The sequence below is a fragment of the Hemicordylus capensis genome, chromosome 1 (genome assembly GCF_027244095.1).
Source record: "Hemicordylus capensis ecotype Gifberg chromosome 1, rHemCap1.1.pri, whole genome shotgun sequence".
Lineage (NCBI taxonomy): Eukaryota > Metazoa > Chordata > Lepidosauria > Squamata > Cordylidae > Hemicordylus > Hemicordylus capensis.
The window spans coordinates 399,089,300-399,116,380 of NC_069657.1; the positions used below are offsets into that span (position 1 = coordinate 399,089,300).

Consider the following 27,081-nt stretch of genomic DNA (forward strand, 5'->3'; position numbering starts at 1 on the left):
GAGCCTGACCAGGAGAGAGATCTTGGGGTGGTTTGGACAGCTCATTGAAAGTGTTGACTCAGTGTGCAGCAGCTGTGGAAAAGGCCAATTCCATGCTAGGGACCATTAGGAAGGGGACTGAAAATAAAAATGCTAATATTATAATGCCCTTATACAAATCTATGGTGTGGCCGCATTTGGAGTACTGTGTACAGTTTTGGTCATCATATCTTAAGGATATTGTAGAACTGGAAAAGGTGCAGTAGAGGGCAGCCAAGATGATCTGGGGCCTAGAGCACCTTCCTTATGAGGAAAGGCTATGGCATCTGGGGCTTTTTAGTTTGGAAAAGAGGCGACTAAGGGGAGTCATGATAGAGGTGTATAAAATTATGCATGGGGTAGAGAGTGTGGACAGAAAAAAAAATTACTTGCTCTCTCACAATTTACTCCCTCTCTCTAGAACCAGGGGTCATCCCATGAAACTGAAGGCTAGGAAATTTAGGAGCAACAAAGGATATACTTTTTTCAAATGGCACATAATTAATCTGTGGAATTCTCTGCCACAGGATGTAATAATGGTCACTAACTTGGATGGTTTTAAAAGTAGTTTAGACAAATTCAGGGAGGATAGGTCTTTCATTGTCTACTAGTCTGACAACTATAGGCACCTCAAGCCTCAGAGGCAAGTTGCCTCTAAATACCAGTTGTAGGAGAGCAGCAACAGGAGAGAGGGCATGCCCTCAGATCTAGCCTGAGGCATGTGGTGCACGTGCACCACTGTGTGAAAAAGGAAGCTAGACAAGATAGACCTTGGGCCTGATCCAGCAAGGTTTTCTTATGTTTTTATGAGCAGGCCCTGGAAAAGCGGTCAACAAAAATAACACAAGGTATGAGAATTTTCCAGTTTCATCCATCATATTTCTAATGAAACTATTCAGATTCAAAACTTTAACCTGAATTTTGAATTGGTTAACCTCAGAAGTCAGATTAGCCATCAGCAAGGAGGCAGACATTTTCTATTCAAGCTACTTTCTCCACCTGAGAATTGGACTTGTGCCCTGCCCACTGCACTTCCCTTCTGGGTGCTGAAAATAACTAGAGGGGCTGATCAACTATTTGGACCCTTTAGGCTTATAGGGATATCCTGTTTTAATTTTGGCAGACCTCAAATATGAAACAAAATCAGCTGCCAAATAGTAGTTATCATTGCATGTTTTCTGTCAAATTGTATGTCAGTGATAAAATACTGTCCAATATTATTTCAAACCAAGCATCAAACACCATCAAACATGCTATACCAGTGAGTTTCTCTCCACTTAGGAATTCTGTATTCCTTACAAGCTTACCAGGGGTTCTTCACTGAGAGAATCAGTAATGGTGGACCAGCTTCCCCAAAAGACAACACACCTACCACTACTTATCTTCCAGTATCATCCACAAGAAAATGTTTGGCGTTTTCTAGGGCATACTCTTAGTTCCCAGTGAGCAACTATGATGGTCAGCATTGGCCATGTGAATGGTATGGATGTGCCCCAGAATCCTCTACAATATACAGATGTTCTTTGGCACCCAAGTCAAAGGCAGAATGTTTGAAAACCACAGTGACACATCACTGCATATTAGCTGTCAGTAATATCAGATACTAACCACTGCGCAAGAGTGTAGTGTAGCGACTGTAGGTTTGAGCTATGATTCTAAAAGTCGCTGCTTTGAATCTCGCTTCTGCCATGAAGTCACTTTGGCCACCTCTCAGTTTTAGGCCTTTTGCTTCAATGTGGTAACAATAATATTTACCTTTATAGGGGTGTTGTAAGGTTTGTGAAAAGAGAAGAAATGTGAAGTGCTTTGAACACTTGAAAGTGTTACACAAATAGTAAATTCATTCACAGGATACTTATCAAATGCTGTCAACTAAATATTGTTGCATGCTAAATGCAAGCAAATAGTCAACAGATAATGAGCCTTAGAGAGAATATTTGATATTTAAATACATGAGAATTTCTGGGGGAGGAACTTAGTTTGAGTTCCAGACAGAAGCCCAGCCACAGAAGAACTCCATGATGCATTCTGGGGACAGGGTTGCTGGCTACCATAACTACAGGTTTCTTCTACAAGCTCATTCCCACCCCCACTTTTTGAGCCTGGAGCTTTCCGTAATTTTTTTTTAATTGACAAAGTATGTTTTCAAGGGCTTTGAGCTAGTTATTTACAGGATTCACACACACACACACCCCGCCATCAAAATATAATTTGAATAATGTAGGGCCGCTTTCTACCTCTTATACTTAGTAATCTGGATTCATATGGAAAAGAGTGGATTCACATTTTGACTGCATGGCATCATGGAATAGCTTCAAATATGCCAGTGTCCACAGCAGTGGTCCCTCTAATTTTTTTCATCTCTGTGCGGAATGGGTTTTGTTCTGAGTGGCAGTATCAAGGCAGTGTGTGTGCACGTGCATTCAGAATAGGGCCTTCCTGATTCAACCTGAGTGGGATCTAATATGAACTGAACGGACATCCAAAAACTTGTGAGCGCGCACACGTGCGCATGCCTTAGAGGGAACAGTGGTCCACAGTTTTAGATGGTACTCTCTATCACACAAACAAGTGCCATCTTCAAAGTGCCTCCATTTGACTAACTGTCCCCACCCCTTTTAGAAAGAACTCAGCTCCAACTGTCGGTTGCCTATAACTGCAAAGGTGAGGGGGGGGGACTCCTCTGTCTCCTGTTAACAGTCAGAGCACCAATAGTCACTGGGAAGTAGTTGGGCCACCTCCATTCTTCTGGCATAGTTACTCCAGGTGCTCTAAAAAAAATAAATTTAGTTGCTGATATGATGCATAGCATTAAGGCTCCATAATGCCACACCCTGAGGCTGCTGCAGATTCAGAATGCAGCCCCAACACGGTTAAGAATGGACAATTGTGCAAGCAGCCAGGGGCATAGCTAGGGGAAAGGGGGCCCGTGTTCATTCCTCTCTCTGGCAGCCCCCCAGAGTGTGGGAGATAATGAGGAAAATAGGAAGGGGTGGAGCTGGATGGCCCTCAGGAGCCCTCCATATTATTATACACCAAAGAATCCAAACACTTGAAAAATAATGACTACACATTTTGCTCCATAACTCCACTTCTACAAATGGAGTTACAACGTAGCTTTTTTTTTTTAAATGAAAGCTGGGGGTCTGTGTTAGGGTTAGGATATGGCAACTTCAAATCCCCATTGTTTCCTATGGTGGAAATGTTCAAAATCAGTAAAAACTTAAAATAATCATTAAAATTCAACCAGGTGCCCCACTGCCTTGAAATTTGGGTAGTAGTTGGCACCCATGGGGACCTACCCACAGCCCAAATTTGGTGCCCCTAGGACCTTGTTAAGTGGTCCAAATTGGTCCAAATTGAATCAAAGCAAATACAAATTGAATCTGGGGTGATTTTGGCGGGGTAGATTTGGACACAAAACAAATAAAGGATGATTTGTTTTGGGCACAAATCAAATGGAAAAAAAATTGATTTGTGCACAACCCTAATGCCAAGTCTTAATATTATTATACTATCCTCATATTGATGCCTGTGACATTTTTGCATTAGTTTTACTGGGATAAACAGAAAGCCTGGGTGTATATAAATATATGAAAACAGGTGTGTTTTGTTTATTGTTTAACAAATCAAAGTGCACTTATTTTTTCCTAGCTACCATGGTAACTTTCAACAGAAAATATATGTTTTTGCTTTAGGTGAAGATGTTGCCCACACCATCCAAATTCCATTACATCTTCAATCTTCGAGACCTTTCCAGAATTTGGCAGGGAATGCTAACCGTAAAAGCAGAAGAATGTGCTGATGTACCCTCCCTTGTGGCATTATTTAAACATGAATGCACGCGAGTAATTGCTGACAGGTACTGTCATTATATCATTTTCAGAAGAGTTACAAGCCAGGAAAGGAAACAAGAAAGGAAGCCTGCTACCATGGCCGGCCATAGGATAAAAAAGGCACTAGGTGATGAGTGCCTCTGACCCCCTCCCCCACCAAAGTTACCACATTTTCCAATGTTGTCACATTTTCTTCTCTAATTCACTGCAGAGAGTACACTCAATAAACAGGAAGCCACCTAACTCATCTCAGGTCCTCCTTCAGGTAGGCACCCTGGGTGAATGACCACCCCTAAGCCAAACCCTACCCACTGTGTTCCACATAGACTTTGTTATGAAGTCCATGGAGGACAGCTCTATCACTGGCTACTAGTCTATAGTAGGGCTATAGGCCACCTCCAGCCTCAGAGGAAAGATTATTTATTTATTAACATATTTTTATACTGCCCAAAACTTATTACTCTGAGTGGTTTACAACAGAATAACAACAAAGTAAAACATTCATTAAAACAAAAATGAAAAGTGTAAAACATTACAAGAATTTAAAATTGTTAAAACAATATTTTAAAACAGCATTAAAACCATTAAAACAATATTAATTAAAAGCCTGGGTGAACAGATGCATCTTTAAAGAATTTTTTAAAACTGTCAGAGATGGGGAGGCTCTTATTTCACTAGGGAGCACATTCCAAAGCCTCGAGGCAGCAGAGGAGAAGGCCTGTCCCTGAGTGGCCACCAAATGAGCCAGTGTCAACGGCAGATGGACGTCTCCAGTGGATCTAAGTGGGAGGTGGGGTTCACGACGAAGAAGGCATTCTCTTAAATACCCAGGGCCCAAGCTGTTTAGGGCTTTATAGCTTATAACCAGCACCTTGTATTTTGCCTGGAAACATATCGGCAGCCAGTGTAGCTCTTTCAGTACAGGAGTTATGTGGTCTCTCCGAGATGACCCAGAGACCAACCTGGCTGCCGCATTCTGGACCAACTGTAGTTTCTGGACTACATACAAGGGCAGCCCCACATAGAGTGCATTGCAGTTATCCAGTCTGGAGGTTACCAGCAAATGTACCACTGTTTGGAGGTCATTCACCTCAAGAAACGGACACATCTGGCGTATCAGTTGAAGCTGATAGAAGGCACTTCTGGCCACCGCCTCAACCTGGAACACCAGGGAGAGCCTCGGATCCAGAAGCACACCTAGACTGCGTACCTGTTCCTTCTGGGGAAGTGTGACCCCATCCAGAACAGGCAGATCAAAATCGTCTCTCGAGTTCCGACCCCGCACAATGAGTACCTCTGTCTTATCTGGATTCAGTCTCTGGATTCAGGATGCCTCTAAATACCAGTTGTGAGGGAATAACAGCAGGAGAGAGGGCATGCCCTCAGCTCTTGCCTGTGGGATTCCCAGGGGCATCTGGTGGGCCACTGTACAAAACAGGATGTTGATGGGCCTTGGGCCTGACCCAGCATGGCTGTTCTTATGTTCTTATATTCGGTCCCAAATGGGAACAGCAGCAGAAAAGGTTGTAGAGAGGAAATAACTTACGGTAAATACCATTTTCTCTTCTCTTTTGAAAGAGACTGAACTAGACCCGCAGCAGTGTCAATGCACACTAAGCCTGTTTTGCTTTGCTGGAGACCTAGAGATACCTCCATTGGTTTCAGAAGGAAAATGAACTTATGTGCACCAGTTTGCATGTTGTACTATTTAGCAAGCAACAGAGTGCAGTAATTACTGACTGGGAGCTGATGCTAGTATTTGACTGCCTCCCCAGACTAACAGAAAATACCTAACAGAAAAATACTTGTGCATCACTTGAATTGGTTTCCAGTGGCATGGAGAAAACTGACCAATATGCATGCTAAGCCACTGCACATCGATGACTTCCTATGCAATGTCAACTACCATGTGATCAATTTTAGGCATCTTTGACTCAGTTCAAATGTAGGTTTTCTACCTTGCTGGTATCACTTATCTAGCTCTTGGAAATGTTTAATCACCTGTAAATGGAGTATTATGCTTCCCTCTGTGGGTACAGTGGAGCAATGCCTATGAGGCTTCTCAGAGCCCTGTTCTTGAAACCTGTGAATTGCAGGGCATTGTAAGAGGATACAGGATGCAGCCAAGTGCTGAATCTAAGCAGATCTAGTTCTGGTCAGTGCCTAGATGAGGCAAAGGTTGCATGGTGCAGGGGAGAAACAAGGCTTTGTTGAGCCCTATGGACATCCTTACACATGTGGGCACTGTGCACAACAAAGTTAAATACAGTTTCTGATTGGTTTAGTGCCCTTCTCCTCATGACACATAATATTAAACTTGTTGTAGCACAAGAGATTACAGAGAAATTTCTAGTTGCACCTTACAACCAGGTGCAGGCAACATTGCACTGAACTGGGAACGGAGGGCCAAACTATATGATCTGGATCATGATCCGTTGATTCCATAAGGAAATGCGTTCTGCACCTGCGCAGGCACCTCGTTTGCCGACTAAGTAGCTCCTCGCGAAGCCCAACCATCCTCACGCGCTCACAGAGTCTGTTATATTGAACGGTTGGGCGTCCTCCTGCCAGTTTCTGTTTGACCACTGTAGAGTTCAGACCTCGTTTGGGCTCCTTGGTAGCAGAAAAACTTTATTACTTGTGACTTACTGGTCGTGACTATGGACTGTTATCTGACTGGAATGGATTTTGGACTTGATTAGTTGAAAGATTTGTTTGCCTTTATGATAATCTTGACCTTCAGACTGTTTCACAGATTAAAATTGCATTTCGGACTAATTTTGTCAACAGATTGGACTGCTTACTTGGTTTACTTTGACTTCGGACTGTTTAACGGAAAAGGCTAGGGTTTGAACTGCAACAGAACTCCAAATAATGGAGGCTAAGAAAACTTTCAAGCACTGTGTTAAATGCCGCACTAAGTTGCCGTCTACTGATTACCATGACGCCTGCCTGCTTTACCTGGGAGAAGAGCACAATATGGCAGTGTGTGAGATTTGTTGCTCATTTTCCAAACAGACCAGGACGAATAGATCCTTGCGCCTCCAAGTGGCGTTATATGAAGAGGCGCTCAGTCCTCCTACACCTCACCTGAGTCCGCCATCGATGTCGACAGGAGATGGGTCTGCATCTACACCAGCATCGAGATCGAGGCAGCACGGATCTGTGCAAACGCAGTCTAAAACTCTGTCTGCAAGCGACCCTTTTAAGAAGCCGAAGGAGGTCTCCTCAAGAGAAAGTAAACATAGGGACAGAAAGCTTTGTCATGCCTCTGGAGAAGGACATCGGGATGCAAAGAGCCAGCGGACACCCTCTCTGTCCTCAGCTCAGGGATCTGACACTGATTGGGATGCGGATGCTCAGAGGGCTAGCTGATCAATGTCGACAGCAGCTCCAAGATCAAAGGAGACTTCACTGTCGAAAGGAACCAACCCCTCGATGTGAGGAAAACCATCGACATAAACTTTGAAGTTAGAGAATGCAACCAAGGGAAATACTTCTGTAAGCTCATTGGTGTTGACGGAGCATTCAGGGTAGACAACCCAGCCAGCAGAGATGCATTCAATTCAGAGGCACTTGTCACAGTCTCCTGTGCACACTACTCAACAATCGCCCTCAACTCCAATTTTGTTGCTGAGTAGTGGCAAAACGTCGCTCAAAGGCAAGCACCAGCAGGAGTTGCCAGAACAGAATACAGCTTCTATCTTAAGGGATTTGTTAGACTCTGCATCGAGTACTCCTTCGGGCCCCACCTTTCAGGGGTTCTTAAGTGCTGGCTTAGATGAGGATCAGGAGGAAGAGGATCTTCCTATCTCACCACCCAAGACACCTTCAATTTCACCAAGAGGGGCATTGGGGAATCTACTCCCGTTGCCCTCAGCCTTTGCTGTGGTACCTCCAAGGACTGACCAATATTGTGCTGACCAAGGAATACGCCTGCCATCAACGCAGCCAACTCATTCCTGTGGGTTTCGCCATTCACTCCCAGAGGATTATGGAAAGTTCCTAAAATGGAAAGCACAACAAAGTGTCTTTAACTCAAGCGCAAGTGCCAGTGCAGCAACATGTAATCAGTTTATCAGGAGCCAGCTTCCCAAGTGTTTGCAGCGCCACTCCAGCAGCCCCCAGCTGTCCAACAGCAGCAGCCAGTTCCCTAGCATCCTGAACCAAGGATGCTGGTCACCGCATCCTGCCAGACACAGATACCCGTGATGACTCAGGATAAACCTGGGGGAAAGTGGAAGAAGAAATCAAGTCCTCATCCAGCACTTAATCTCCATCTCCAGAATGGGGAATGGAATATTCCGAAACTGAAGTCTCTGACTCTGATCAGGCAAGTCATCATTCAGACCCGCCTTCTGATGTTCCTCTCCGCCTTTCAAGATCCTCCACAGAGGAATTGAAGGCATACCACTCTCTAATAAGGGAGATCACGGAAGCAGTAGGGATGGACTTGGACCAACCAGAGATGGAAATACCTGTATACAATATTATGGTGCATGCCAAATCATCACACCCAGTAGCCCTGCCCATGATCCCAGTAACTGCTAAGGCTGCCAAAAGAGTTTGGGTGGCTTTGTAGGCCTCAGCCCCAACATCTAAACATCTTGAGAATCTCTACAGGGTTCAGGAGGGAGAAAACGCCTACCTTGTCCATCATTCTGTCCGGAATTCCATGGTTGTGGATTGTGCGATGACATCTAAAGGGGGACGGTGCCATACGACGCAAGCAGACAGGGAAGGCAGGAAGGTTGATGTCCTAGGCAGAAAGCTTTACACCACTTCTAGCCTAGCAATATGCATAGCCTATTATGCAGCCTGCATGGCCCGTTATACTCACCTACTTTGGGACACCTTGCTGCAGGACTCCACTTCTATGACTCTTGAAGAGCTGCAAGATAAGTTCAATGAGGTTTATGACAAAACCACATCAATTACGAGACAACAACTCAGTCTCCATCACAGCTTTTAGAAAGCATGTTAAATCATGGCTTTTTACCCAGGCTTTTATATGATTGTCTCTGCTGCTGCAGTTGGCTAGACCCTGACACCCGGGCCCAATCTGTTAAGGGCTCTGCCCCCTATCTCTGGCTTGAAATTCACCAAGGCAACAGCAGCTCTGCAGGAGGAAGTACAAGTGTTATTAGAAAAATGAGCTATTGTTCCTGTGCAGTGGGTGAGAAGTTTGTCAGGATTCTACTCCCGCTATTTTCAGATACCCAAGAGGGATGGAGGAATCCGGGCAATCATGGATTTGAGAGAGCTCAACGATTTTATCTGGGCCCGGAAATTCAGGATGACAATGTTGCAGGCAATAATCCTCCTCTTAGATCAGGAGGAGTGGGTGGCAACGTTGGATCTGAAGGATGCTTAGTTTCATGTAGGCATCCAGGAGAATCACCAGAAGTACCTCAGATTCACAGTAGGGGAGGCAATATACCAGTATATGGTCTTGCCCTTCAGACTGTCGATGGCACTGCGAGTATTTACCAAGGTGGTGGCTGTCATTGTGGCATATTTATGGACACAGGGCTTAATTGTTTATCCTTATGTAGATGATTGGCTCTTGGTGAGCAGCGACAAGGAACTGCTTCACACGCAAATCCAGTTGATGGTTCACCTCCTTCAAGAGTTGGGGATCAACGTCAATTGGGAAAAGTCAAACCTAGAGCCCAGGAAGCAGCTGAATTTCATTGGCGCCACTCTGGACATGGAGCAGAAGAGGGCATTCTTACCAAGGGATCGGTATCACAAAATCAGAGTGCTGGCAAACTTGTTCTTCTGCAACTCCATTCAGCCAGCATGGGAAATTCAAAGATTGTTGGGCTTGATGGCATCCTCCAACACAACTGTCAGATATACATGATTGCGAATGCGTCTCCAGAGGTTGCGCCTACAGCTTCTGCAGGCTGTGTTGAAATCTCTACGTTGGTGGATGTTGGAAGACAACCTGCTTCAGGGGATTCTGTTCAGGCCCTTGATTCCAATGAATTGGGTCACGACAGATGCTTCCCTGTTCGGATGGGGAGCACATTGCGGACCACACTGCATTCAGGGGCGATGGACGCACTTACAGGCTCGACAACACATAAACTACCTCGAGCTGATGGCTGTATTTTTAGCGCTGAAAGCTTTTGAACTCCAACTCAGGGGGACAGTAACGCAGATTCACCTGGACAACATGTCAGCAATCGCTTTCATCAACAAACAGGGGGGCACAGTCTCCCCCACACTCTGTGCCTTGTCCACAAGGATGTGGGACTGGTGCATTGCACATACCATCTGCCCAGCTGCGATTCACATACAGGGCATCGACAATCATCTGGCCAACACGCTCAGTCAGACCAGTCAATTTGATCACAGGCACGAATGGGAGTTCAAGGAAACTTGCATCAATCAACTCTTCAGTAGATGGGGCACCCCGACAGTGAACGTGTTTGCCACAGCTGCCAACAGGAAGTGCCGAAGATATTGCTCACGAGCAGGTGTGGGGTCGCTGGGCGACACTTTTCAGTACAGTTGGCGCATGGGACTTCTATACCTGTTTCCACCACTTCCGCTGATCAATCAGGTGTTGGCCCAAATCCTAAGCGACAGAGCGTCCCACATACTTCTGACCCCGTGGTGGCCACGCCAACCGTGGTTTGCACTACTGCTTCGACTGTTGGGAGGAAACTTCTGCAGGCTTCCTCTAACTCCAGACCTACTCCAGAGAGAAGGAGGAAGGGTGCTGCATCCCAAGATTCAAACTCTGCGCTTGACAGCATGGAGACTTGGATTCTGAAAAAGATTATATTGAATAGTAGACGCCCTTCGACTAGACACAGTTACTTTTGCAAGTGGAAAAGATTCAGAGCCTATGCAAGGGACTATGAGTTCTGGCCGCTCTGTGCTACAGTGCGGCAGGTGTTGCTTTATTTGACCACTTTGAAGATGAAGGGTCTGACTAACGTGTCTCTGAAAGTACACCTGGCAGCCATATCGGCCAGACTCCCAGGATGGGATGGGATGACAGTTTTTTCTCATCCAGAGAGTAAACCATGAAAGGCCTTAATAATCTGTATCCGCCACTGAAGAGACCAATGGAGCAGTGGAGCCTTTCGTTAGTGCTCTCTGTTCTCACTGAGGGCCCTTTTGAGCCTCTACATTCAGCAAATCTGCACACGCTCACGCTCAAAGTGGCATTTCTGATTGCCATCACCACAGTAAAGCGTGTGGGAGAGTTGACGGCTTTAAGGATAGATAAGCCATACACCCAGTTCTACCCTCATAAAGTGGTGATGAGGTTGGACCCAGATTTCTGCCCTAAGGTGATTACGGAATTTCATCTTAATCAGGAAATAGTGCTGCCAACCTTTTTCCAGACCCCACAGACAGCTTTAGAGAAGGCTCTGCATTCCTTGGATGTCCGCAGGGCCTTGCTTTACTACCTGAAAGGAACTAAGTCATTCAGGGAAACAAGGAAGCTCTATGTAGCGTACAAGGGCAAACATAAGGGCCAAGCAGTGTCTCGGCAATGCTTGGTGCATTGGTTGGTGGAACTCATCATGCTGGCATACAGACATCAGGGAGTTTCACCCCCGAAGACTGTGCAAGCGCATTCAACCAGAGCATACTCAATTTTGGCTGCCCATCTTTCAGGGATTAAGATGGAGGACATCTGCATGGCTGCGACTTGATCAACTCAACAGCTATTCATCTAGCATTATGCTATAGACCTGCACATGGCGCAACAGGCAGAGTATGGGAGGAGTGTCTTGAAGAGGGTGTTATCATAGAGTCTGCCTTCTGTACTCACCACCATGGTGGAGAAGTTGGCTACTTACCCATTTCCTTATGGAATCAATGGATCACGATCTAGATAAACAGGTTGCTTACCTGTAATAGGTGATCTGGAAGTGATCCGCTGAATCCATAAGACCCTCCCAAACCATCCCCACTGCAGAAGAGGGGCATATAGCGGAGTGCTCTCATCGACATTTAGAAATAAAGAAGGAGAGAGCGCACAGAAGACAGCAAGCCATAGCAGATCATGTACATGTTTCTGCACAGAAACTGACAGGAGGACACCCAACCGTTCAATATAACAGACTCTGTGAGCACATGAGGACAGTTGGGCATCACGAGGAGCTACTTAGTCGGCCCATGAGGTGCCTGCGCAGGCGGAGAACCCATTTTCTTATGGATTCAACAGATCACTTCCAGATCACCTGTTACAGCTAAGCAACCTGTTTTTACATCACACAAGTAGCCTGGTCTTTCATTATTGTCCTTTTATGCTTAAATGCAGCCAGTGGGGTGGTATCAGGACCTGTGTGTGAAGGAAATATCTAACCTTTTGCCATCATGTCAAAGTCCTCATGAAAATCAAGCTCTCAAGCAGCTAAAAGCCTTGGGGGCAGGGGGAGCGTTTGTTGCTGCCAAAGGCTAGCAGCTTTGGGGCTCAAATTTTCATTGAGCCTATGGCATAGTATGACCCATACTATGACCTGCATAGTGTGGTCTCAATCCTGATCCAGAATTGCTGTGTGGTCCTGAAAGGGAAGTGGGCTAGGCTGCATTCTGACACTGAAAGTACAGTGGGCCAGTTCAGACATCATCGAGAACTATGACTAAATCTTGCCTCTGTGTGACATCTTGAGCCTTGGAAACATAGGCTTCCCCATCCCCTGCTCATGTGAGCCTTGGAAGAATTCTACTTCCAATTGTAGTTAGAAACAAACCATGATTTGACATAGGTTCAGATCTCAGTGTATTTCAAGCAATTTGGTCAAAATAAACCTATATCAGTTGGTTCGGAGATCTTGACCAATCTTGTTATCTTTTTAATCACAGTTGAAACTAGATTCTTCTGAGGCTTGTGCGAGCAGTGGAGGGGAGAAGCATATATCTCATACTCCCAAGACTTAGGGAAGTTGCACAGAACCGTGATTTAATCATGGCTTTGAATGATGTCTGAAATGGTCAAGTGTGTGAGACTTAAATAGCAATAGCAATAGCAATAGCACTTACATTTATATACCGCTCTATAGCCGGAGCTCTCTAAGCGGTTTACAATGATTTAGCATATTGCCCCCAACATTCTGGGTACTCATTTTACCGACCTCGGAAGGATGGAAGGCTGAGTCAACCTTGAGCCCCTGGTCAGGATCGAACTTGTAACCTTCTGGTTACAGGGCGGCAGTTTTACCACTGCGCCACCAGGGGCTCCTAAACTCAAGTACTTCCTGGTATAGCAAGACAGGAGGACCATTACACTACAGTGTGAATGTTAAATGTTTGTGCTTTAATTCAGCATATGTTGTAATCTAATCCGCATTGTTGTCGTTTCTTTAAGAAACTCTGGCAATCTTTTCATGCCTTTTCAGCAGAACCTTTTGTTTATCTTTGTCTTGCAGATTTGTTTGTGAGGATGATGAAATTTGGTTTGACAGAAATTTTACTAGAGTAATTGATGAACATGTGGATCCAGAACTAGTACCAATAATTGATCCTGAACCATATTTGGTAGATTTTTTGCGGGATATGCCTGAACCAACTGGTGAAGAACCTGAAGATTTTGTATTTGAAGCACCAAAAATTTATGAATTGGTATTGGTTTTATTTTATTTTATATCGTAATCCCTTCCCTAATACTTGGATGGGTAACAATAATCTAAAACATACAAAACCTTCATATTCCAAGTAATTGAAATGTACAAACAAGACTGTTTGAAACAAATCTATCTATTGCTGACCCTTACATATCTGAATAATTAGAAATGCCTTGCATCACAACATCTTCTAGATGTTCAGGGTTGGGACTTGATGCAACGCAGGGGAGTGGGGGAGTGCATTCCACTAAGAAATACCTTTGCAAGTCTTGCTGCACTTGGTAAAGGAAAAGATTAATCTTTGAGGTGATCCAGGATCATTCCCAACATGGGTAATGCGCCTGCGCATTAGCCTCCGTGGAAGGCTTTCACAGCTCCCCAGAGCAATAGACACAAACACTATCTACTGTGTTTAGGAGAGGACCACAACATTCACACTTGTAAGATCTGTCTTTGATTCTCTAAGCAGACTCACAAAAATAGGGAGTTGCGACTGAGGGCTGTATTTTACAAAAGTGTATTGTGCCCCGCTACTCCTATGGTTCCCCTTTCCCAGCGACCCCATTGGTATTGTTCAGCCATCGACATGCCCAGTTGACATCAGGATCTTAGCTGTTGCCAGAGAGAGCCTCCACTTCCAAACATGCTGAGTTGCAGTGCTCTAAGGAGATCTTTATGAAGCCGCATGAACCTTTTAAGGACAATCATCATAAACACCAGAAAAAGTGGAAGCACAGAGAGGATGACTTGGCATCCAATTTGGATTCCAAGCATTGTAAGACCGCCTCTTCAACATCATCCACCTTGATTCTGGAGTCTGCGCATTGATCGAGATTGATTACTACTGAGAGCAAAACCCACCCATCAACTACTCTGCTGTTGTCCCGATCACCAATATCAAGCCCAGTTCTGGCAGCTATAACTCCTCAAGCTTTTCATCACTGCCCCTCTCCTTCCGTCGTCCAGTACATCATGACAACCACATAGAGATCTTCATCTTCTTTCTCACCAGAGTTACTTATAATTTCTGAAGAATGTTCTTTGACTTTGGCATTGACTTCGTTACAGTTGCTGGCATCAACCACAATATCGATACCAGCACTGTCTGATACTGGTGCCATTGCTTTCTTTGACTCCAATGTTGACACTGATTGTAACTGCAGCATTGACCCAACCTTCGACTTTGAATTGCCCGTTGCCAGGGCCTTTGAAGTTTTCAACCACTTCAGTATTGACAATGGTACCTACAGCTCTTGCGTCTACATCCTCTATGATGAAGAGCCTTGCTATAGCAGTCAATCTCAGGAGAGATTTCCCTGTGACACCATTGATTTTGAAGGAGTTACCCTTTTTACAGGACATCCAATCTCTTTTGAGCTCTTCCCATGCAACCCCATCTGGGTTAACTTTCAAAGGTTTTGATATCCATGGCTTGGATACCGAAGACAGATTGGGTTCTGGACAAATACCCATTCCCAAGACACCCTCCGCTTCTCTGGTGAGTGTTATCCCAACATCCTATTCTCCCATCATACCTCTTAGGGAAGGATACTACTGTTCAGACCCAGCTGACACTTTAAAAAAATGCATGGATTACTGGCACTCACCTGGAGTCTTAGACCATGGCGATACCCGTGCTGTGGGGAGGTGCAGGAATCCCTACAATACCAGGCAGTGTTCCCTCTAAAGTGTGCGCGCATGCACATGCTCACACATTTTTTGATGTATGCTCAGTTAATTTTAGATCCTGCTCGGGTTTAATCAGGAAGATCCCATTCTGAATGCATGTGCACATACACTGCATTGATACTGCCACCCAGAACAAAACTCATTGATACTGCCACCCAGAACAAAACTCACACAGATGAAAAGCACACTGCTCCCAGGGCTTATCCTATATGACTATGATGAATTCCGCTTATAAAAACTATGGAAATTGAGATCCAACTCTGTTCCTCAAGTTCAGAGTCTAGGGAAGGGACATGATGCCTCTTTCAAAAGGCCTCTGTATCCATCCGCTCTCCCACAGTCTACTGCAGAGCAGCTCCCAGGATGTACATTTTCACACTACATCATCAGATGTTCAGATCAGCCCCAACTGAACAAGTTAAACTTCAAGTTCCTGACAAAGCAAATATGGATTATGACTATACCTCATCTTCTGATTCTGAGACAGACTCTGCCTTAACAGAAAATCCCTCTGATTTGTCACCAGACAAAAACATCCCTAACCCTGATTCTGACTCTCTCAAGGAGGAGATTAAATCTTATTGTGTGCAAGCAGAGGTGTATCTAGGGAAAATAGCGCCTAGGGCAAGCACTGAAATTGCGCCCCCTGTCCAAACATCTGACACCCATCTTTTAGATAACTTTACTATAATATCAGCTGAAAAATATAAGTCAAGCTTGTTAATCTTTTAAAATTTCAAAAACTATTGAGCAGTGGACATAGCCAGACCAAAAAATGCTGGAAAACTACAAATTTCAGTATGCTGGGGCTCATGAAATACCCTAATACTATGTGGAGGTGTACTTGGAAAACTAAACAGAAGTGCCTGTCTAACTCTCTACTATGCATTGTAGCATCACTATTACATAAGTTTTAAAAATAAATGGAGAATTTGGCTTTTCCCAGATACTCTGCAAATAATTAAAGGATATGCAGAGTAAACTGTGTCACTGCTTGGAATATATTCTAGTCTTTCAGAGAGACAGTTAAAATGAGAGAAAGAGAGCAAGAAACTCCCAGTGGGCCTTAATACTAAGGATTTCACACTGATTCAAAGACAAACTCACCATTAATAGCCATATTATTAAGACACCACATTTAACTCACTTATCATAAGGAGCAAAGTAAGAGCAAATGCATACAATCCTAGCTCATAAGCTTCAGCTCAGTATTCACAATCCCTGATTCTCTGTACATAGTGCCAAACTGAATGTGTGTACAGTGACATATTATATTATATTAAATTAATTTTTTTTAACCTGTAGCCCCTTCGCGGTGCTTCCTATAGGCCGTGGGAGGGGGGCATCTGCAAAGGTTACCCCTCCCACCGCTGGCCTCTAGGGCCTCGCAGAGACCATTTGAGCATGTGCTGTGGCCATTTTTAAAAATAATTGTGTGTTTTTAAAAATGGCTGCTGAAAACAAAATGGCCACCGCACATGCTCAAATGGCCTCTGCAAGGCCTGGCATGGCCTAGGGCCTCAAAGAGGCCATTTGAGCATGTGCAGTGGCCATTTTGTTTTTGGTTGCCATTTTTTAAAAAAAAATTAAGAATTTTGCGCCCCCTTCAAGTGGCGCCCAGGGAACGTGCCCTGCCTGCCCTACCCAAGATACGCCCCTGTGTGCAAGTAACTGAAATGGCCAAAGGTCTGGGATTGGAGCTAAAATCACCAACTCCCAAAGTTAAAGATCCATTATATGACTTTATGTCCTCTTTCTCTGTAACTCAACCAGCAGCACTTCCCATGCTGCCAGTTCTCGTCAATTCAACTAAGTCAACTTGGGGAGCACCTGCAGCTTCCACTTCCAAACTTGGAAATTCTCTATAGAGTTCAGGAAGATGATTGCCCTTTCCTTTTCAAACACCCACCCTCAAACTCCTTAGTGGTGGACTGCGCCATGGGAAATAAATGGGTAAGGAAACATTCTGCTTCACTAGAAAGAAGGCAAGGAAATTTGGATGTTATGAGGCACATGTTCTATTCAGCTTCTTGCCTCTTTATTAAAATAGCCAGTTACCTGGCCAAATATCACTATTCCATCTGGGATCACCTTAAAGAGGCTTCAGAGCCCTTGGGTAATAAATTCAATGATATGTGCTCCAGAGCCCTTGTGTAAGAAATTCAATAAGAGTCAGTTGATGTTACTGGTCAGTACCTAAGCACGGCCAGACATTTGACAGAAACTGAATCCTGATCACTCACATGAGCTGTTTCTTTAAGATGCCATGCTTTGCTTTGCTCCACCTCTCTCCAGATGGACATGAGAAAGAAAATAGAGGGCCTGCCCTTTGAGGGAGATGGCCTGTTTGGTTCCAAAAGTGATGACATAATGGAAAAAATTGAAATGCATGGCAAAATCATTCACAACTTCCTCCACCTTGCAAGCCTTAGTACAAGGGTTTAGAAAATACACAATACAAAGGTTTCAATTTAACAAGTCTTACCACAGAGATTACAGGAAACAGTTCCAATATGGACAAAAGACACCCTACCATAGGGGTGTACGAGCCAGCCCAAGTCAAACTGTGATTCAAATTGAACCAGCCCAGTCCAGCCAGTTTGAGGTAGAATCACATCAGCCCCTGAAAGCTGGGTGCTGGTCTGCGTTTGAACCGGATGGGTCTCGGTTCTAAGAATCAGTTTGTGGGCTGGTTCAGGGATACTTGTAAGTAGGTACAAGTAAAGCGGGCATTCCCTAATCCTAAAGGTTGCTGGGAGGGAGCAGAACGGTCCTTATTACCTTCTATTTTCAGATCACAGAGGTGGTAGAGAGTCTCTGAATACATCAGAGGTGGCGGCGGGGGCTCCTCCAAGCCCCTGCCGGCCTCCTGAATGACAGCCTGGGCCTGTATGCGCAGAGGCCATTTGCATCACCATGGAAATTGCAGAGCCCAAAACCAGACTGGCCGGCTTCCACATCCCCATCCTATGATCCAAAGCAGAGACAACATCAAAAATCAAAGAATCAAGAACCCAAACAGCATCTTTCACTATTCTGTTCCTCTGTAATTCCTTTCAAGACACTCTTCAACTATTGGACTTGCTCCTTTCTCCACAGCTTGGTACTGCTTTACATCCAACACCTGGGTGTTAAGTATCATCTCCACTGGACGCACAAACAAATTTACCACCACTCCTGTATTTCAAGGGGTCAAATACACCCACCCAACCACTGCACTAGAAACAGAAGTGAGGGATCTCCTGGAGAAAGGGGTGATAGAACCCACACTACTTAAGGAAGGGTTTCTATTCCAGATATCTTCAGGTCTTCAAAAGGAATGGAGGTCTTTGCCCCACTCTAGAATTTCATCATCCAAACAAATCCATTCATCCAAGAATGTTTTGGATGATTTCTCCTCCCTCTCTTGGCAGAGGAGAAGTGACTAGTGACCATAATGATGCTTACTTTCATATAGAAATAAGACCAAAACACAGGAAGTTTCTTCACTTCACCTTAGGATGTCAGACTTACCAATATACAGTGCTGCCATTTGGTCTCTTGACCATGCCTCGAGTCTTCACCAAGTGCATGAGTGCAATCATAGCCCAACTAATAACTCCCCATCTTCCTTTACTTAGATGATTGGATGGTAACTTCCATGGACAGAAGCACCTTGTCTACTCCAGGTCAACTGGGGAAAAAAATCAAACCTTCAACCACAACAAAGGATACTCTATATAGATGCTCTGTTAGGCACACACTGAAAAGAGCTTTCCTTCGAGAAGAAAGACACCTGTTTATTGTATGCTTGATCTCCACATTTGTGGCCCACTCAAAACAGAGGACAAGAACAGTACAAAAACTCTTAGGTTTGATGGCATCCTGCATCCTGTAGGGTATGCCTGACTCTGGATGAGGTGCCTCCAAACATGGTTTCTGTTAGTGTTCAAACCATATATAGTCAGCCAATCCATGTGGCTAGTCCTCCTGCAGTCAGTGCTGAAATCACTGCATTGGTGTACTCTTCCAGAGAACCTCCTAGAAGAGGTTCCCTTTCAACCTCCCTCACCCATAAACATGGTAACAACGGATGCATCTCTCAGGGGTTGGGGAGCAGATTGTGCAGGTTTCCATGCACAGAGACTGTGGAATCCTCATCAATCTGCCCTCCATGTCTACTTCTTGGAGTTTCTTGTGATTTTCCTTGCTCTCAAATCCTTTCTGCCTCTGATAAAGAATCAGACCATTCATCTCGTCCTGGACAATACTACAGCAATTACCTATATCAATTGTCAAGGAGGAATGGTATCCAGGTCCATTTTCAATTAAACAATCCAACTATTGGACTGATGCACACTCCACATAAAAGGGTTGGACAACACCTTAGCAGTCTCCCTAAGCAAGAGACCAACACTCTACAACAGCATGAGTGGAAGATCAATTTGAAAGTCCTCTCCAACCTGTTCCATCAATGGATGGATCTCTTCGTGTCCCCGACCAACAAGATATGATAACTTAATTGCTCCCAAGTGGGCATGGGTCATGAATCTCTAGGAGACACATTCCAAATTTCATTGAAAGACTAATAGTTCTACCACCCGTCCCCCATTTCCACTGTTCTCAAGAGTCCTGAGCAAGATACTACATGACAAAATGTCCTGCATCATACTCACACCATGATGGCCAAGGCAACCATGACTCCCTCTTCTCCTCTGTCTGTCCCAGGGCAACCATTTTTGCCTCCCTCAATGCCTCAATCTTCATGTTTTCCACCACAGTCTATGAACACTGAACCTGACTGCCTAGAAACTGAACTCTTGAATGGAATATTGTTAAATGAGACTAAAGCATCCACCATGAGGACTTACAACTGCAAGTGGAAACGCTTTGCCAATTACCCTGGAAGTAAGGGATTTAACTCTTTCAAATCAAATCCACCATTAAACAAGTTCTGTTGTACCTTACTAAAACAATCTGGCCTAACTCTTCTGTTAAAATTCATATGGCAACCCTCTCAGCAATTCACCCTGTTTGGGACTCAAAGACTGTTCTGTCATCCCAACCTGAAGAAGTTCCTTAAAGGCCTAAACAACCTTTCCCCTCCCTTCCGGAATCTCTCCCTAGTTCTCTCTACATTAACAGAGTCACCATTTGAACTATTAGTATCCATGTCTTTGGTTTTCATATCAACCAAGATATTGTTCTCCCTTCTTTCTTCATGAACCCATCCACTCCTTTGGAACATTCTCTCTGATCCATGGATGTTAGAACGGCTCTTTTGTCCTACATGGACAGAACCAAGATCTTTTGGAAAGCTTGCAGACTTTTTGTTGCTTTTAAAAGCAGGAGCAAAGGAAGACCTTATCTTCAGGCAAAGACTCTTAAATTGGCTGGTGGAACTGATCTTCCTTTGCTATAAGTAACAGGGAATCAAACCTCCAACTACCATCAACACCCATTCCACGAGGGCCATGGTTGCCTCCACAGCACATATGTCTGGAATTTGTATTGGTGACATTTGCAAAGCAGCCACCTGGTCCTCAAAACTGCCATTCATAATACATTACACTATAGACATCCAGACAGCATCTGAGGCCAACTTTGGGTGGGCAGTTCTAAAGAAGGTGCTTTAAGCTTAACATCCTTGCACCCTCCACCATTTAATCAGTGAGCTTGCTAAACACCCATGTTGGGAATGATCCTAGATCACCTCAAAGATAAGTAGATTGCTTACCTGTAACAGGTGGTCTTTAGATGATCCAGGATCATTCACAACACCTGCCCGACCTCCCTGCTACTCTGATGTTATTCTTCAGGTCCACTTACCTCAGTATTTTCAGTGGAAGATCTCAATTCCTCCATGCAGGAACTAAGCAAATGGCATTCTGCTGCTGAAAATACCAAGCATAGCTTGTGTGCAAAGGGTAGAGCTACAGAGCGCTTTGAGGAGCTGTGAAATTCTTCTGAAGAGGCTAGTGCGCAGGACAGGTGCATTACCCATTTTCTGAATGATCCTAGATCACCCAGTGATCACCTGTTGCAGGCAAGCAACCTGCTTTTAGCCTACTTTCCTTAAGGAAGTAAGCTTGTGAGGTTACTGGCATTGTTTGTGTCTGTCTGTCTGTCTGTCCATGTGTCTGTGAATCCCCCTATCAACTTTGCAATGCCTGGACCCATATGAACCAAATGGGTACAGTTGTAGGGACACATAGGGATAATTCAGTGGTGTAGTTTGTAATTTTGTCATCCACCCCTGTTCAAGATGGCAGACACGTGAACGTTTGAGGCAGAAGAGGGCCAACTTGTGAACCACCTAACTGATTTGAACCAAATTTGCTACAGCTGTAGGGACAAATGGGGACACCTCAGTAACATAGTTTGTGATAATGACATCCATCCCAATTCAAGATGGCGGATATGTGAACATTTAAACCTGAAGTGGGCTAACTTGTGAGGATGCTAATTAAGATTGTAGTGAAAGGAAAATAGTTCTTACCAGCACAACTTGTTTTGAGGCTGTAATGGGAATGATACTGTAATGGATGTGAGAAGGGGCTTAAGAGGCAAGGATTTCCCCTTTGTTTGCTTCCCCTTGCTTGGATGCAAGGGGCTGTAGATGTATCTGAGGTATAGAGTGAGTGAATGAATGAATCAATGAATTCAGAATGAAGCAGAATAAGAGGTTTATTCCTGTTCTCCAGACTTCTTCCTGATATGATCCCCCTTTAAAGAGTCACAGTCAGGAATCTGTCTAGCTCCTTCCATGACCTGGTCCATCTGCTCACAATGGGATAGTGTTTGTAATGGGATATAAGGCTTGATATGTCAAAACTAGCACCCTGAACTATTTGTAGAAAATGGCAAATCAAGTAGGCAATGTACTAGGGGCCACATCAGAAATATGTCATGTATTTGGGAGTGACAACTAATTTACATATTATGTTATGCGTGTTTAACCTAATATAATGTGCACATCATTTTCATGAACAGGGCAAATACCAGCTTATGGTAAATTGACCTGTTATATTCTTTATTTCATATTTTTCCCATCTTAGATTCCAAGTCTTGAATTTTTAAGTGACAAATTGCAGTATTACCAAAGACAATACAATGAAGCTGTTAGAGGAGGATTTCTTGATTTGGTGTTTTTCAAAGATGCAATAACACATCTTGTGAAGGTTTGTGGTTTTAATTAATAATATAATCTTAATTTGAAATTATATGCCCATGTATGACACTAAAATGATTTTGGAAAATGTATCTTTTTGGAAGGAAACAATAACTTTGCCAAATGGATATCTAATAGCCATGTTCTATTAGATTCCCCCCACCCCCCACAATCTAAGACTGGATTAGAATCACTACTCCAATCACTTCATTGAAATATAGGAGCCAGTGTGATGTAGTGGCTAGAGTGCTGGACTAGGACCGGGGAGACCCGAGTTCAAATCCCCATTCAGCCATGATACTAGCTGGGTGACTCTGGGCCTGTCACTTCTCTCTCAGCCTAACCTACTTCACAGGGTTGTTGTGAGGAGAAACCTAAGTATGTAGTACACCGCTCTGGGCTCCTTGGAGGAAGAGCAGGATATAAAATGTAAAAATAAACAAACAAATAAATAAATAAAATATTTATTTCTATTTTAGAACTTGTGATTATGTAAATGTTACACTTCTGTTGTGTATATATTGATTATATACAACAGACGTCCTAACAGAGAGTGTTGGCCAACGGCGTCATTAGGGGGTGGCCCATGGGGCACAGACCCCCCCATTAATTACTCAGAACCCCACATCTCTTCATCCACCTCCCTCCTCCATGACCTCTTCCAAAAAGGAAGTGCACCAGTGGAGGGAACTGCACAGAACATGGGAGACCTCACCTAGCTCTCTGCTTCTTCTACTTTCATAGGTGCTGCATTATAATATTAGGTACTTTTAAAAACATACGTAATTATACTTTGGAGAGGATATGATTGAGTTTGATTATCGACAGGGATGATGTGGGACAGGACCCCAGATCTTTTAAATGCTTAGCAAAACCCCTCTTCTTGGCCCTTTATTATAGGTCTTTTCATACAAGGCCATGGCACTCTAAGATCCAGTCTCATACTTCTGTAGAGTCCTTTTGGGAGCACAGTATAGTAGAGACTGCTGTGTTCTTATGTGCCCTGTCAGAGAGAAATTACTATCTTATAACTGGATGTCACCACTTTTATATGAGAAAGATATGTTAAACCATAGATATTTAGACTGTTTCTTAAAACGCTTCAAAAGTGACTTTCAAAAGAAACTGTGATCGTATTTTAACTGTGCTGACCTTATCTTTTTTTAAAATATAGATTTCACGAATAATTCGGACAGCATGTGGAAATGCTTTACTTGTAGGAGTTGGAGGTTCTGGAAAACAGAGTCTTTCAAGGCTAGCGTCTTTTATAGCTGGTTACAAAATATTTCAAATAACTTTAACTAGGTGAGAAAAATATGTTCAAGCAAGTGCTTGCTGATTACTTCTTTCTACAGAGCTAGAAGCTGCTTTTTCTGAGGATACATTGATATATAAACAAATGAGATTGATAATAAGCCTGGCTGTTCTGTGGTGGTTAATTGTTAGATTGACTGAATATATATGTACTCCACCTTTTGTCCCTGAAGGGCCCCCAAGGTGGCTCACAATAGGAGAATAAAAACACCATTCAATGAAACAGAAACAGAAACAAAGATCAGCCATCAAACAGAATCCTCCCTTGCTTTTTTGCCCCCCCCCCTTTTGTTAGGAACCTAACCCAGCGTGGTGTAGTGGTTAGAGTGCAGGACTAGGACCGGGGAGACCCCAGTTCAAATCTCCATTCAGCCATGATACTTGCTGGGTGACTCTGGGCCAGTCACTTCTCTCTCAGCTTAACCTGCTTCACAGGGTTGTTGTGAGGAGAAACTACACTCTGGGCTCCGTGGAGGAAGAGTGGGATATAAAATGTAAAATAATAATAATAATAATAATAACAACAACCCTAGATTCCCATAGGGGTAAGGTTTCATTATTCATGGTTTCCATATTCGTGTCTATAGGCAAGAACAGAACCCACTTGAATAACGAGGGCCACCTGTATATAATTTCATAGACCTATTTCATTTACCTCCCAGCACAGCTTGCCCTAGAGCAGGGTTTCTTAACCTTGGCCCCCCATATGTTGTTGGACTACAACTCCCGTCATCCCCAGACATGGCCTTTGTGGCTGAGGATGATGGGAGTTGTAGTCCAACAACATCTGGGGGCCCAAGGTTAAGAAACCATACCCTAGCGTAGTGCTTTGTGCAGTAATGTTTAGTGATGGCTATTCCTGCAGAAGCGTATCACTAAATTATATACACACCATCTGCTCAAGGTTACAGCTGCTAGCATAGTACAAAGAGGCAGTGCTTACTGAATTATATACTGATTCCCTGCTCTGCCCCAGCTTCACTGATACAGACTTTTTCTTAACTAAAGTTTGTGGATGATTAATCTGTACTGCATGTTAAGCTTGGGTTTTCTCCCCCTTACAGATCATACAATGTGGCCAATCTAACAGATGATCTAAAGCTTTTATACAGAGTTGCTGGTGCTGAAGGCAAAGGAATTACATTCATTTTCACAGATAATGAAATAAAAGATGAGGCATTTCTGGAATATCTTAATAACCTGCTTTCTTCTGGAGAGGTTAGAATTTCTACTCAATATAGTTTATTATTGTGATTATTTAGGCTGTCCTAAAGGTTTAGAGTAGGCTATAGCATAGATGCATATCCAGAAAGAGATAAAAAATAAATATGCAATTCAGAGATAAGATTTACCGTATTTAACTGAATCCAAGACTAGGTTTTTTCCAGGTTATTTAATGGTAGAAATGTGGGGCTTGTCTTAAATTTTGAGTAAATACAGGTAACCTGTATTGAATCTCTATCTTTTAAGGGAGTCTTCTTAAATTCAGAGTCAACTCCTATTTGGGAAAATATGGTAATGATTTTTGTGATAATTTATTGGGAGGGCAGTAACTAGCCAAAAAATTCAGAATGTTGGCCACTGTATTTGTGACTATATCAGGGCTGTTCATCTTTGGCCCTCCTGAAGATGTTGTCTTACAATTCCCATAAACCCTGGCTATTAGGGATGTGCACGAACCAGTTAGCCGATCCTTTTATGGACTGTCGAACCAGTTCCGAGGTGTGGCGTTCAGACTGGTTTGGAGGTGAGGGGTTACCTTTAAGGAGTGTCATGCATGCGTACTGGCCTCTTCCAATATGACACTGACAAGGGCTTCAAGGAAGTACACAGCTGCCCTGTGACAGCATTTTTGCAGGCAGCGCCAGTGGGGTGGGGGGAAGCAGTGGAGGTAAGGGCACCCTCGCTGATCCTTAAGGTAACCCTCCTCCACCTCCTGGGAGTGCACAAGCCCGTTCATGCACATCCCTACTGGCTATTGGCCACTGTGGTTGGGGATTATGGGTGCTGTAGTCCAATAAACAGCTGGGGGGCAAAAATTGAGCAGGCCTGGTCTATATTCTTGCAGGATGAGTATGGTCCACATAAAAGCATAGGATTTCTGCAAGTGGCTGTACTTTTGTGTGCCTACATATTGAAAGGGACGTTTTCAGAGAAAATCAAAGGATGATGGGCTTCTGTTACCCAAAGATCTTAGGGCATATGGCCTCACCCCATGCCATCTATGGGCAGTATGTGTATGAAGACAGGCTTCCACACATGTATGTGCAGCTGGATGGGCCATGGGGAACCACATACACAACTAAGTGCTGCACATATAGGTGCTTTCTCCATTCCAACAGGCAGAGCTCTGAGCCTGGAATCCTTTATTAGAATCTTAATCTATTTTGACTATCGGTTTTTCCAGAAGGACCCCAAGGGGCTTCATTCAGTTCTTCTCTGCTAAATAGTTGGTTGGCAGGCATTTCCCTTCTAAAGCAAAGGGCTCTGTAAGTATAACCCTGGCAGCACCATGGATTCACTATCAAACTGTAGGATGCAGGTGGATCTCACTATATGCGGTACTCATATCTGCGGGTGTCTAATTGACATCCAACCTCATTATCTGTGGATTCAAAAGGGTTAAAACCCATGTATCCGTGGTCCCTAGATGGCTGAAAATGACCTCAAAGGTTATTTCCAGCCGCCATTTTGCAAAAAGGAGCAATTTTGTGGCTCATTGGGTTTTTAAAAAGCATTTCCCATGATTTTTCATGGAAAAATAGGGAATTTGGTACAGCGGGGGGCATTCCTGTACAGCTGGACACCCGTGGAGCATGATTGATTGATTGATTAAGTGCCATCAAGTCGGTGTCGACTCTTAGCAGCCACATAGATAGATTCTGTCCAGGATGATCTGCCTTCAACTTGGCCTTTAAGGTCTCTCATTGGTACATTCATTGCTGTCGTAATCGAGTCCATCCACCTTGCTGCTGGTCGTCCTCTTTTTCTCTTGCCTTCAACTTTCCCCAGCATTATGGATTTCTCAAGGGAGCTGGATCTTCACACAATCTGTCCGAAATATGATAGTTTGAGCCTGGTCATTTGTGCCTCGAGTGAAAATTCTGGGTTAATCTGTTCTATGATCCATTTGTTTGTTTGCCTGGCTGTCCATGGAATCCTCAAAAGTCTTCTCCAGCACCAAAGTTCAAAAGCATCAATGCTTTTTCTGTCTTGCTTCTTCAAAGTCCAGCTTTCGCATCCATAGAGTGTCATGGGGAAAACCATTGTCCGAACGATTCTAATCTTTGTAGGTGTAGACACGTCACAGCATCTAAATATCCTTTCCAAGGCCTTTATTGCAACCCTACCAAGTGCTAGTCTGCGGCGTATTTCTTGACTGCTGGATCCTTTACTGTTGACGATCGATCCTAAAAGGCAGAAGCTATCTGCTACTTCAGTGTCTTCATTGTCAGTTCTGAGGCTGGTTGGTGTACCTGTT

The 27,081-nt window shown here is 43.9% G+C and overlaps 1 protein-coding gene across 2 annotated transcripts in view; it reads left to right on the forward strand.

Annotated features, from left to right (window-relative positions):
• Positions 1–27,081, forward strand: part of DNAH8 (dynein axonemal heavy chain 8) — a 390,116-nt gene that overhangs the window by 254,227 nt on the left and 108,808 nt on the right. For both annotated transcript variants that reach the window (XM_053305243.1, XM_053305251.1), the window contains 5 exons: positions 3,717–3,880; positions 13,253–13,445; positions 22,174–22,296; positions 23,461–23,591; positions 24,665–24,818. In XM_053305243.1, coding sequence (XP_053161218.1) covers positions 3,717–3,880; positions 13,253–13,445; positions 22,174–22,296; positions 23,461–23,591; positions 24,665–24,818 — 765 coding nt within the window. The remainder of the gene's footprint in view (positions 1–3,716; positions 3,881–13,252; positions 13,446–22,173; positions 22,297–23,460; positions 23,592–24,664; positions 24,819–27,081) is intronic.